This window comes from Pollachius pollachius (genome assembly GCF_949987615.1).
Source record: "Pollachius pollachius genome assembly, chromosome: 10".
Lineage (NCBI taxonomy): Eukaryota > Metazoa > Chordata > Actinopteri > Gadiformes > Gadidae > Pollachius > Pollachius pollachius.
In genome coordinates this window covers 7,624,782-7,637,962 of record NC_136943.1, presented here as the reverse complement: position 1 = coordinate 7,637,962, position 13,181 = coordinate 7,624,782, and the positions used below count along the sequence as shown (strand labels likewise).

Here is a 13,181-nt window from a genome sequence, read left to right as displayed (position 1 = left end):
ATGCTGTCATGCATCCAACCCGATCCGACCTATGTCCTGGACGGTCTGATGTGTAATTGATCTCTAAACCAATCAGGCTCGGCGTAGGCGGTGCTCTGTTGTTACTACAGAGACATGAAGAAGTTTGCACCGACCTGCCGCTTTAACCATGAGTTCCTATGTCGGCGCACGGATCTAGGCTCATGACAATCTGTGGTCGCATCGTGACACACGTCTTGATTATGCCGAGATAAACGCACATCCTGCTCTCCTCTATGCGATCATGGCATGTGATGCTTCTTCTCAGGAGGACTTCCCGGGTGAAGTGATGCCCAGACCTCTGCCGTGCACATGCAACAAGAAGTGCAAGACTAGAAGCAGCAGCGCTATATTCTTTGGATTATTCCTGCTGTCTCTGTCGCTGCATGTCATCACGCTCGTCTGCTATCTGGATCTGCGGTCAGAAGTGAAAAGGGAAATAGTTCACCAAAAAAGAGACTCGATATGGAGTGGAGGTGATTCGCCCAACGCGCCGGCGTTCTCACACAGCTCTCAGCCAGCGGACCCCGGCAGCATCGGAGAGGGTCGTGAGGTAAGCATAATAAATAACCACCAGGTTCCGGGGGCATGTATCAATAACAACACTGTAGACTTGCACACCGACCCCAAACAAGAGTGCGTAACTTTCATTCCTAACGCGCGAGCGGTTCATGTTCATTCAGCTCCGCTTCCTTCTCGTGTTCCACGTTGGGTGTCAAATTTGGTTCACGCTATGTCAAGGCATGTTTCGGGACAACCTATTTGTACAGTAGCCTGTCTAGGGCTCCGTTCTTCAGTTTCACTGGGATAGTCTTGGGTTGTGGTTTCCCAGCAGATGTCATATAGTTTATGAACCCGTTATGGCTTAGGTTGTAACGAGAGTGAGTTTGAATGAATAGGAAAATAAAAAATCGAATTGCACACATTACCTATTTATTAGAACATAAATTGTAGTAAGTATTATTGAGTCATTGTTTTGTTATGTGGTTATTACCACATTTGCACACTAATTGTCCTCCTCCATAGATATCCTCCATTTGAGATAGTCCTCATATAAGGCTCAGTTGGTGTTCCACTTAGTTCCCTAAAAGGGGGCAGTGAAGTCGCAAGAGCAGGTGGACAGCAAATTACCTAAATCACGAGCAGGTGCAAACCCCCAGGCTGATGTTAATTCATCTGGACGTTAGATGGGCATTTTGGTACTTGGCGCTAAGCCAGTTGCATCTCACATGTGTTTTCATTCCTGGGAGCGCACTGATCAAATTTTCATCTGCTGCTCTGGTAACCAACAAACTCTCTTCTTCTCCCCCCACAACAGTACCACCCCACCCCCCTATAATGTCATCAATCCAAAGGAGAGCAGGCGTGGGTTTGATTGCTTTCGCCAGCATAATTTGTTCCTATCTCAACTTGTTTTATAACTGTGGTAGTTTTTTTTCGTCTGGACCGGGGTGGGTGTATGTTACATGGTGGATATAGCCCGACCAGCGCATTTAGCTTTAATTAACCCCAGGGTTAACCGCAAAGGTAACCCTGACAAGTGAACTCCTGACAAACAAACAGACCAGTCGCCAATGTACCCAGGCACTACTCTCCCCCTTCCTACCCATGTCGGGTGGCTGAAGCCTATTCATTTGGACACTCACTTTGTCCCCCTTTTTGCTCAGCTTATTTTGGATAGTGGTGGTTTCCCCATTGAGATGAGCCCGGTATTCAACCCAGATGGTGATGCCTCACGAGGTGAAAGACTGTGGGCCAGCTGTAAATATTTAACAGTGCTATGATGCTGTCCTTGCCAGATGTCTGCATTAAACAACTCTGATTACACATCCCACAGTTTACATAGTTGGAGCAACGGGAGCATGTGGCATCTGGACCGGGCGGCCGCACTTGTTAGCTTTTGAGAATTTTCCTTTGAAGATTTTTATTTTTTCGAGACATTAACATTGTTTGTTGCGTATTTCACACACAGAAACATCAAAGCTTCTTGAGCAGCATCCGTGCGATGCGAACACACAGGTATTCAGTACCAAGCAGTTCAATGTGTGAAGGTCCACATTGAAATACTAAAAAGGGAAGAGAAAGACCTGTCAGGTAAAGCCAACAAACATATAGTGTAAACAATCATCACCAGGCATTCCAGAGATGTGAAACGCGTTGACTCACTTTTATATCAAACCTGTTAGAACACCATATTTGGTATTAAATATAGGCCGTTCATTTGGTTCCTGGCAGAATAAGAACTGATATGGCAGTAAGGAAGTTGGATGGCTGCTTCTTAAGGTTTTCAAGTTTCAATAAACGACAGCACGAAATGTAGCTGTGTGTGTGTGTGTGTGTGTGTGTGTGTGTGTGTGTGTGTGTGTGTGTGTGTTTGTGTGTGTGCGTGCGTGCGTGCGTGCATGCGTGTGTGCGTGCGTGCCTGCCTGCGTGCGTGCGTGTGTGTGTGTGTGATTCTTGATTCTACAGTGAATCCAGAGTTCAGGCATTGTTGGCCTGACAACCGCTCCCCAACAGATACCAAATTAATCATAGCCCTAACGCCCTATACACCAACAGCCCTTACACCAACAATTCCCAGTGAACCCACTCGTGATATTCTGTCACTCTGAATGTGTCCAGGGAAATAGACGTTTGGGCCTAATGCAGATGCTGGGAATGAGAAGGGCCTAACCCCTTTGTCATTCAAGAATGTGGCCTTGCAGGGTTGAGCAGGTACACTTGCCCGGTATCCGCGGGCAACCAGATTTGGGTCACAGTCAAGCATTTCATGCGGTATGGTTTTCCCTGATAGCCAAGCACCAGGCACTATGAGTATCTTGGAACTTTGGTTTGGGGGTGAGACTTTAAAAGATAACACGTTTTAAATCAAATCAGTGCTGGAATATTGACTGTGAAAGTCATAGGCGTATTCATTAAACGCACACTGAATGCATAACGAATACAATGAGCAATTGGGTATCGGTATAATTATGAATATGTGGGAAGAAATAGCCTTCCAAGAAGTTAGTTTTGATGTTATAATCCACCTAAATTGATTCCTCTTGTTATTGTTAAACTATTGTGAAAACATCATATCTAACCTATTAAAATCCATTAAAGCCACATCTTTCTATTACTCTTACATGAAATCTGCAGCTAATCTCAATTAATAGTGTGGATGAAAGCCCGAGCCAAACGTCCAAATTAGATTACACGCCTCAATAGCTTTCCTAATATTTCTGCTCAAGCAATCTGCTTGCATAACACTTTGCTTCAGTGAAATGTGACAGAAATCACAACTGTGAATGCATTGGTGGTTTCTAACACACACCCAACTGTTTGGAGAAGAGGCAGACATTGGATATTTAGTGCAAAGCGAGGCTTGCATATAACTGCATATTATAACAATAGTCTGAATGCGCAGTTGAATGTAAGTAAGGAAAGTACTAAGGTGGAAAAACGGATAAACTGGAAAATAAATTCTAAGTAAACAACAATTTATCCCTGTTGACCACAAAAGGAGCCCTTGGGCAAGGCAGTAAATCCCATCTGTCCAGTGAAGCTGCACAGTTCCCAACAGTAAAAAAGTGTTTGTACCAGCCAGTGCACAGGTGTGAGGGTATAATTAAGTGCTCAGTATGTGGGTGAAACGGTGCAGTGCAAAATAAGACCAAGTGTCACTTCGTCACCCAACATCTTACTGGCGTAACCTTGGTAACAGCAGCACTCAGTGTGTTGGCTGAGATGCAGTATTTTATCCAGCCCCGAGAAAAAGTTCTCTTAACCAGCATATGAAATAATCTGTCCTCTGATGTATGCCTTCAAAGTCTCACAAAGAACAGATGCCGAAACATCTGGACTTTCGTTACCAGCTATTAAAAAGTCAGTTTGACGGGACGCAAAAATCTTCAGGCCACCATGGCGTGCACTAGGGAGTGTTGGTGGCCCGTTAATATCAATATTAAAACCTGTGCAGGGCTCAGTTTTTATATGGAAATACGAGGGGACATTTCAAACAAATACGTGAAATACGGATGGGGTTAAACACCAGGACTCTGGTTGGACAAACTTGTCAAGTCAACAGTGAACTGACTTGGCAGGCCTTGAGGACATGACCTTGTTAAGGAGCAGTCCAGTGAGGGAACGAGCCAAGAGTCACAGAGGCCGTACGAAATTAGACAACGTGAAGCCATTAACTGTGTTCAGATGGGGAGCGCGCCCGTGCCAGTGGTGTTGCAGCAATAAGTTATGTGATCGGCCGCTGACAGGCCAAACAGTGCAACACACAAACACTGGGGTGATGGTGACCCACCCCTGTAACTGTGTCTAATGGGCCGTTTTATTGTTTCAAGTTAACATCCCTCTATGGGGATTTCAGAGTGGACAGTGCCTTTTAGGAATTAGATATTTCCCAGAAATGGCCATTGTCTCAGCTGGGAGTGTAGACTTAGTGCAAAGTATCCCCAAATATCCCATATTCTCTGAAACAAACGTGCAGTTGGAGCCGGCAATTGTGTGTGTGTGTGTGTGTGTGTGTGTGTGTGTGTGTGTGTGTGTGTGTGTGTGTGTGTTTTATGTATATAGAAATATGTGTGCGTGAATGTGTGTGTGGGTATGTTTGTATGTATATAAAAAACGACTTGGAACCCTTTCACAAAGACGTAATCTCTCCTTACAAATTACACATCCCTCAATTTAAGGCAATTTAGTCATATCCTCACGAAGCAACGGGGAAGGAGTCAGCTCCCACCCCCTGCTCTTTGAAGATTTAAAAGGCCTCTAATTAATACCTTTCCCCCCCCTTTGTGTTGAAGGAAAAAAATGCTTTACTCAATAGTTGGCACTTGGCATACATACCGACATATTGTCATCCTGATTTACTGTAACTCTGCATGCCTTTTCTAAGGCTGTAAATGTCCGTAATGAGATGGAACGAAGTCAGTAAGGTCATGCTGTGATCTCTTTTCGCACCGAGCACTTTGGTGGTAGCCTTGCACATTGTTTACTTTGCATTTTGTCGTTTTGATTGGACTTAATCTAGGTTCAGAAATTGGCTGTTGGAGTCGCGTTTGGCCGACGCTACAGACAAAAGTGTAATGCCATATGCCTCAACATACACCCCGAATCCTTTGAGGGGTAAAAGCCCCCTACGTGCCAACAGCTGGTGTGGAGATGTGGAGACACCTGCCCACCAAATGAACGGCAAACTTCCCTGCTTGCGGGAACATCTGGAGTCCGGTGGACTGATAAAACACTCCAACGCCGTGGTCTTCCGTCAGACAGGATTTCCCGAACTCACAGGGCCGTACATGGTTGGCAGCCGGTCAGAGATTTGGACTTTTACTACTGTCAGCATGCCCAACATAAATAGGGGTGGTTTGACATGATTCAACTCATCCCCTACTCAGGGGTTCTCGTCTCAGTGATGATAAAGTTAAGACCCGAAACATTACTTTCCTTGTCAGACGGCCATGTCTTTCAGTGGGCCAGGGAAAAACCGCTAGGAAGAGTGGCGTGGAGTTGAGGTTTCATTCAGTAGAGTGACCTTTTGTTTGAGGCCATTCGAATCCAGACTTTCTAAGAGTGTCACGGATACGACTGTCATTCGAACCCAATTGGGTCAGCCCTACATGCGAGTAGCAGGTTAAAGGCTTTTCAACAAACCCAAATGCCCCGGGCAAAAGGATCCCTAGGTTCATCCCTATCTTGCATAAATCAATACATGGTTAAGTGCAGCACGTGTCTGTGCCCGGGAGTTGTTAATAGAAATATCAAGCAGATGTTTACTGTAACAACACTTCTATGGCCTTTTGTCCACAACTACTCTCAGCATTAATATTGGCGCTGCTTACCATTATTCATGCTGACACTCCAAGTGTGGCCGGACTTGGACGGCTCAAGTAAAAAAAGCTTTTGGGTGGTCTTCTTTGTGTTTTAATAGCGCTAGTGATCCCTCTTTGTCTGTCTACTTCTGGGAATCCTCCAAAGAAGCGATCATGTGCTGGCTCTCTAACGGAACGTGACAAAAGAGCAAGCCGCACGTAGTAACTCTGTGACAAACACACTCAACAAACACAACCAGACACAGCTTGAGTACGGAGGACAAGATTGTTTGAGTGTGTGGCTAATACAGTCGGGTCAGGGGGTCCCATTGAGTTCACATGGACCATAACCAGTCTACGCAACCACATAAGAAGACAGTCATGGGGTTTGTCCCCCATCTCACTCACCCATGGGAACATCCCCGGCACTGCAGAATGGCCTGTCCTGGTGGTGCGAGGAATGAGCTCAGAAAAGCTACATCAGATCCTTTCTTCAGCTCCAACATTTTTTTTTTTTTGACGTATTCATGCCGCTGCTGAATAGGGCTGGTACCAGGTGCCAAATGAATAGATATTGCTCTCAGATTAACAGTGATTCAGGTCCCTCCTTTTGTATAAAAATCTAAATTTCCAGGTGAACACGTCTCAAGGGCCAAAAAGGCAGACAAAAGGGATTTGGGTTACAGGCTGAGTTACAGCATCAATGAGACAGACAATAGCCTGGCCGCAAATGAGTTTGGTGGCTGGTAACATCGCACAGATTTTCAAATGGTCTGAGTTATCTCTGTGTAAACATTATCCCCCCCGCCCCCAGAATAGGACGAGTACGCTAACATGGTTCCTGCTGTCTGAAACATTTTCAATTCCCTTATGTTTTTATTAACTCACTAATTGCTAATGTCAGGAATTGTTTTGCATCCAATAAGTCCTTGCTGCATCACGTTCACTCCTCTTAAACTGTATGTGTGTGTGTGTGTGTGTGTGTGTGTGTGTGTGTGTCTGTGTGTGTGTCTGTGTCTGTGTGTCTGTTTTTTTGCAGGAGGAGCAGTTACTCTACAGACCGAGTGACATCCAGGGCACAGAAGACCATAGGGGCATAACGCAGCGGTCAAAACGAAGCCCGAGTAAGCAGTCTGATTCAGGTATATTGATACAGCATACATTTTAACAATGGCAGTAGTGATATTGCTACCGTGTGACGAGCCAATGGTAACTTTGAAATCATTGTCCTTGCAATACACCCACTTTTTCCTCGACAACTTGAAGAGTCAATGTGAATCCAACATGAATTGGCTCTCTTAAGCTCTTAGTAAATAACTGATGTGTACAAAGCATCGTCTAGGAGTTGGTTTTGTTTTTCTTGTGATTTTGTGAAGTATGTATCGATGTGGTGGGGTTCATTTGAAGGTTTGAATGATGTGAAGGTCCACTCCTCTACATAAAAACAACTCAGCGATGCCCTTTTGAGTAGATTCAGTAGTCTAACACTAGACTCTTGTGGGCTTCGGCCTCTTATCCTATTTTCAAAATACTTTGTTAATTAGTTTGTGAAAAGGTTTCCCCTCATTTTTTTATTTACTGTTTAATGCTTTATTTAACCCAGGAACTCCCCCACATCATGTTGGACTTTACAGAGCACAGGATTAGGAACAGAATGGTACTGATTATTACTTGGATAGCAAACAAGGCAAACAGGGTTTGGGTGGTTTCACCAATTTAAAACAGACAGCAACCCTTGTGTTCATTTCCATATCTCTAAATCTTATAACGGCCCCTTGAAATCACATCAAGTCTGACCTTGTCATCGCTAAGACCTACGCATCAGGAACTAAAGACGGCCATGAATCACTTGGAAGCCTTTGTTGAAAGAGAGTTCAGTTAAAAAAATGACGTCCCACCCAGAGATGCTAATGTCCCTCATCAAGTTAATGGATTGATTCATCGCAATCAATAACTGAAAAAGAAAAAAAACTCACGCTCAATACAGCTGATCTGCGTTTGTAGTTTTCTTTCTTCAGAACGTAAGCTATGCAAATAAAAGGCACGCTTTTTGAAGCCCCTTGCTTGAGTACAACAAGTGCAGCATGATCACAAGGCATTCCGATGTCTGTGGCGTGACACTGAATACTTGTGGGTTTGGGGGAGGGGGGGGGGGGGCAAAGGGGGGGGCTATGAGTGGGGGATCGGGAGGGGCGGGGGGGGGGGGGTTAGTGATTGTGTTTAAATTAGAAGAAAAAACTCACCTTTGAGACTTTCTACATAAATCAGTAATGTCCCGACCCTCTGAACACTAATCATTCCCAGGTCTCCCTTCTGCTCTCAGCTCACAGACAAAGGCTTTTGTAATCTCAGCCTTAGATGTGTGTGTGTCTGTGTGTGTGTGTACTCTCTCACACACACACACACACTCTACACACACACTCTACACACACACACACACACTCTAAATGAATATCCATGTTTGTTTGTGTGTTGGTGTGTGTGTGTGTGTGTGTGTGTGTGTGCGCGCACTCTCTGCTCCTAACGGGCACCAGATTCCAGATATGGCTGCTCGTTAAGAGAAATCCGTGCGGATGCATCCAGTCATTTAGCCAGAGGAGGAACACTGCCCATATGTTTGAAGGGGGACTCACACTGTGAGGTTTTAAGGTTAAATGGCCTTTGTAGTTGTAATGACATAGTAAACACGAGACGAGTGGGACACGCCTCTCGGGCAAAGAAAATATTCTTCTAATGCGCCCGTGGAACCGTGCGCAAGTGCCGTTGTCCTTGCCTCCGTAGAACATACATGTGCTCACACACACATGGCTGTAAAGATGCGATACCCACACACACATACACACACACACACACACACACACACACACACACACACACACACACACACACACACACACACACACACACACACACAGAAACACAAACACACAAACACGTGTACACACCGCATATCTACACACACACTTTCATCTGCATTCCCCATCTGGGCCTAATTCAAAGAAAGGATTTTGGCAGGATAAAGTATCTCTCTAATGATCTTCTCCAGTTCCACTGCCTGTGAATGCTTAAGGCACTTGTTCATACAGAGGAGGTGAAACCACACTTACAAATTACTACACCAGAAGATACCACAGACTGACATACCTCCACTCGGTTGCCCATTGGAGCACAACTGAATCCGTTAGCTTAGCCCTGCTCCAGTGTACCTTCACGGCATGCGCTGGATGTTACCCGAGAGGATAATTGGTCAGGAGGACCGTTTCAAGTTTAATCACACTGTCTTTGTTCCTCCCCTCTCCTTCTTTCCCCCTCTTCCAACTTCAGAATCAACTGGCAAGGAAAGACGAAAAGAGAAGAGAAAAGGTAAAAATTCAACAAATGTCTCTGGAGTCCTCTGTATCCTTTTAGATTTGTTGTTGCTGTTTGTTCTCCTGCACCGTCCATCATGCAGGCCGCTAAACCTGGCAACCCCCTTAGGCCAAGTTGAACATCGCCATTCAACACGCCACAGAACTCTCTCTCTGTGTCCTTGTACGAGTATCATCATACTATTAGTAGTAGTAGCGGCAGTAGTATCACGCAGAAGCCGGCATTAAGATAATCAAGTGTATTTTCATCCTAAGCCAACCGTCCACTTCATCTTTTTCTCGTTTCCAGGGAGGAAGAGGTCTCCGGGTGCACAGGGGCCTCCCGGGCCCCCTGGCCCCCCAGGGCCACAGGGCCCCCCAGGCATCCCAGGGATCCCTGGCATACCTGGGAGCAATGCCGTCGGCCCGGCCGGACCACCGGGGCCCCCTGGCCCTCAAGGACCTCCGGGCCTCCAAGGTCCAGCAGGTATGAAGTGGTTTGAACCGGCTCCATGAGTCCCTCATCCCCTGTGTGGGATTAACGAGAGGACATGTTGCGTGTAGTCGATACGGCAGCATCCCACTCCTGTTTCAAGGTACTATAGATGCTCTTTGTTTCCCAGCCGGCTTAAATCAAGAGCGTATTTTCTTCGACATTACACACGTCTGCAGGAAAAAAAAACAAACATCTTCTGCGTTCTACACAGCAGGGACGGATCAAGTTGTCCGATCAATTAACTGATTGGCGTACTTTTGTTCACGTGGAACACTTCAGGTTCTGCAATGTTCCGTCCCTACATGGTCTGTTTTGTTCCGACTGCCACTTGCTGCTTTGTTCTAAAACACTGCCGCTAACTAGTGTTTAATGTTGTCTGTTTCCCTTTTCGCAGTGACTGCTGACAAGACCAAAACAAAGGAATTTCAGGTACGATGTGTCATATTCAAACAGAAAAGTTGCCAATGTAAGAACAGAGCTGTAGATCCGTTCGCCATAACCCCTATTTTGAATGCCTTCCTTTGTTTTATCTTTTATTTCAGCCGGCAGTGGTGCATCTGCAAGGGCAGGAAACTACCATCCAAGTGAGGGAAGGTAAGGATGTTCGGAAGGAGTTTTCTCTCTGCACGCAGCGACTGAAAGGCCGGTCACCTCTCGTATTCAGGTTCAGTTACAGCCATCCAGGCCTGTATTACACAGTTTTCATGGGCTCAATCCAGATGTAGAGAAAAGTCTGTTTTGCTACACTTCTCGAAACTGTTTCTCCTTATGGGGCTGTGGAGGCAAACAGTTTCAGCCTGACATGAAGGCTAATTCAGCACAGGCATTCAGTGAGGCACCCAGACAGTTCACTCCTCTTTGCGTTTATTCGTCTGTGAACAGCAAAACATTAAAGTCTTGTTCAACGACTCTCGCCAGTTGTCTAGCGTGCATAAGCTGGAATAAATTGAGTAAATGTTATTGCAAGAGAGAGGAGAAGCAGTTAATCGGCAACACATTAACAGTAGACCATACCGTTTCCCTTAGGGTTGCGATCAAAGCATGCATTTTGCATTTATAGAGCGATTGCTACCACCCGCCATATCTATTCTATCTATCACTAGGAGGATAGTGAGTAACCTTCTCCCTTCCTCTTCCTTTCCATGCGTAGACCTGTCCGAGGGCGTCCTGCGGAACTGGAAGATGGTCTCCATCCACCACCGCGTCTTCAAGATGCACTCTCGCTCCGGGGAGCTGGAGGTGCTGCTGGACGGGGTCTACTTCATATATAGTCAGGTAGAAGTGAGTACGGTCCTTGACCTAACTCTTTTACCTTATGCGGTCGGTTATCACCTAGATCCTAGTTTATATCAAAGCTGTGGGCATTGCACCTGTCCACAGTGACCTACAAATAAATAAGGTAATAAGGTAGCTTCTCCTATCTGATATACGTCTTCACGAACGTAAACACTGTGAATTCCCTAACAAGCATGGTTTCCCTCCCCCGACCCCAAGAGTGTTTTAGTTTTTACATCCTGCCCTCTCCTCTCCCCTCCCCGCCCAGGTTTACTATCTGAACTTCACGGACATCGCCAGTTACGAGGTGATGGTGGACTCCACGCCTTTCCTGCGATGCACCTGCAGTATCGAAACGGGCCAGCGCAAGTTCAACACCTGCTACACGGCCGGGGTGAGCCTGCTGCGCGCCGGCCAGCGGATCTCCATCCGCATGGTGTACGAGGACACCCTCATCAGCATGACCAACCACACCACGTTCCTCGGCAGTGTTCGCCTCGGCGAGGCGCCATCTGCTGGCTAACACTGACCACTGCAGGGAGCCGGTGAAGGGCCCGGCTCAGGAAGTGCCGCAAAGCGGCAACCCCCACCCCAAAAAAAAGAGAAATAATCGTTTGCGGAGATCGACTCCGCAATCATCCTTTCCATTAATGGTCCAAGTAGCGTATAACGGGGAAGGATTATCAGAATAAAAGTTTTGTTTAAAGAGGCAACTCCTCAAACCCCATAAAAAAAACCCTGCTGGTGAGAAATATGAGGCCTTTTGTTGAGAGCCTGTCGAGAAGGAACTGTAGAACTTTTTGATCTGAGAAACATTTCTTTTTGAGGAAGCCAATCTGTGACTTTTTGTTTACTTTCCCTTATTCTGTGTTCTGGAACAGCAGAGGAGTCTTGGGCAAGGACGCCGAGCTTCTCACGAAAAGACTCAACGGCCTCTCGTTATTTATAGACATGGAGTAGTTTTTTTACACTTAGGCATTTCTTTTTTTATATTGAGGAAGGACACTGCGCTGACACATACTTTATATTTACGTACCTTACTTGCTGTCCAATGATAACCTTGTATCTCCAGAAAAAAGGGCTGCTCAAAGAGTAATGAAAAATGACGATAAGTATCGGACTGTAGGCATTGGCTTTTCAAAATAAAATATATTGTTCTCAGCATCTGTGGCCTGTGGATTGCAAATTGAAAAATAACCATGTAAAGTGAAACCAGAAATTGATTTCCCTCCTAAATGGATTTAAAGGTGTTCACACGATGGCAGCACTATGTATTTGCACATATTTGCACTACAGCATCCAGAATATCAGTGATATGTTGTTATTTTTTAACAATGCAATTGTTTAGCTACCGTATGAATGAATCCATGTTGAAAAATGATAGTTATGTTTATATGTCACTGTATATATTGTATATAAAATGGGATATACTTTTTGTAAATTGATTTGATTGATGGATTAAAATGTTTCATTTTCTGCCTTAAAGCATTTGTCTCTCTTACTGGTCTTTGTTCAGCTGGAGTTATTGTTTTTTATTTTTAAAAGTCTACTAGTCCTCTTTCATATTGAACTCCACTGGCACAAGAACTGACAAGAACAAATTATGTTCCTTGAATGAAGCCATCGTCTTTATTAAAACATTGCTTTTTACTTGGACTGTGAGTTTCACAATGCATCGCATCGTTTTATTGGCTATCGTCTCCATTCAATCTAAATGAGTTCCATCTTGAGAAGTCCATAAAAAAAAGAGCAGTCGTAGAGGGCTCTTCATTGGGAGGCGCGCTTGACACTGAGTATTTCAAGCTTTGGTGTGACCTCACCGCTTGGTTAGAAACCTGAGGATACCTCAAGTGCTCCAAGCCGCAAAATGCCTTCAAAACACTTTACTATCAGTACACAGTGTTTATGCTCCATTTAATCCTTCCTTGATTTACACTGCCAGCATGTCGGAGAATGAATAGAAGACAAACTCTGGGGGGATCTCGTTATATAATTGAATCAGAAGTTTTTAGACATTCGTGATGGGGTGATGAAAGAGAACAGACAAGTGTGGTATGTCACTGATTACGGAGTATGGAGTCATCTTGGACACTGTACTACTGAGACTCGTTGCCGTTATCCGGCACTTGGATAGCGCTGCAATAATAAATCTTGTCTCCGTGTTTTCTCTGAGGAATTCCAAGTTGCGCCCCTTTCCCAACGAAATGAAAGAAAAATGGAGAAAAATAAAGTCGGGTGGGG

At 45.2% G+C, this 13,181-nt stretch overlaps 1 protein-coding gene across 1 annotated transcript; it reads left to right on the top strand.

Moving 5' to 3' along the window:
• Positions 1-262: 262 nt before the first annotated feature.
• On the top strand, positions 263-11,863 carry eda (ectodysplasin A; the record flags this gene model as incomplete). The annotated part of the gene is made up of 8 exons (XM_079744601.1): positions 263-571; positions 6,862-6,964; positions 9,147-9,185; positions 9,480-9,656; positions 10,060-10,094; positions 10,208-10,259; positions 10,816-10,946; positions 11,209-11,863. The coding sequence occupies 8 exons, from the start codon at positions 263-265 to the stop codon at positions 11,461-11,463; spliced, it is 1,101 nt and encodes a 366-aa protein (XP_079600727.1). The 3' UTR covers positions 11,464-11,863.
• Positions 11,864-13,181: the final 1,318 nt, after the last annotated feature.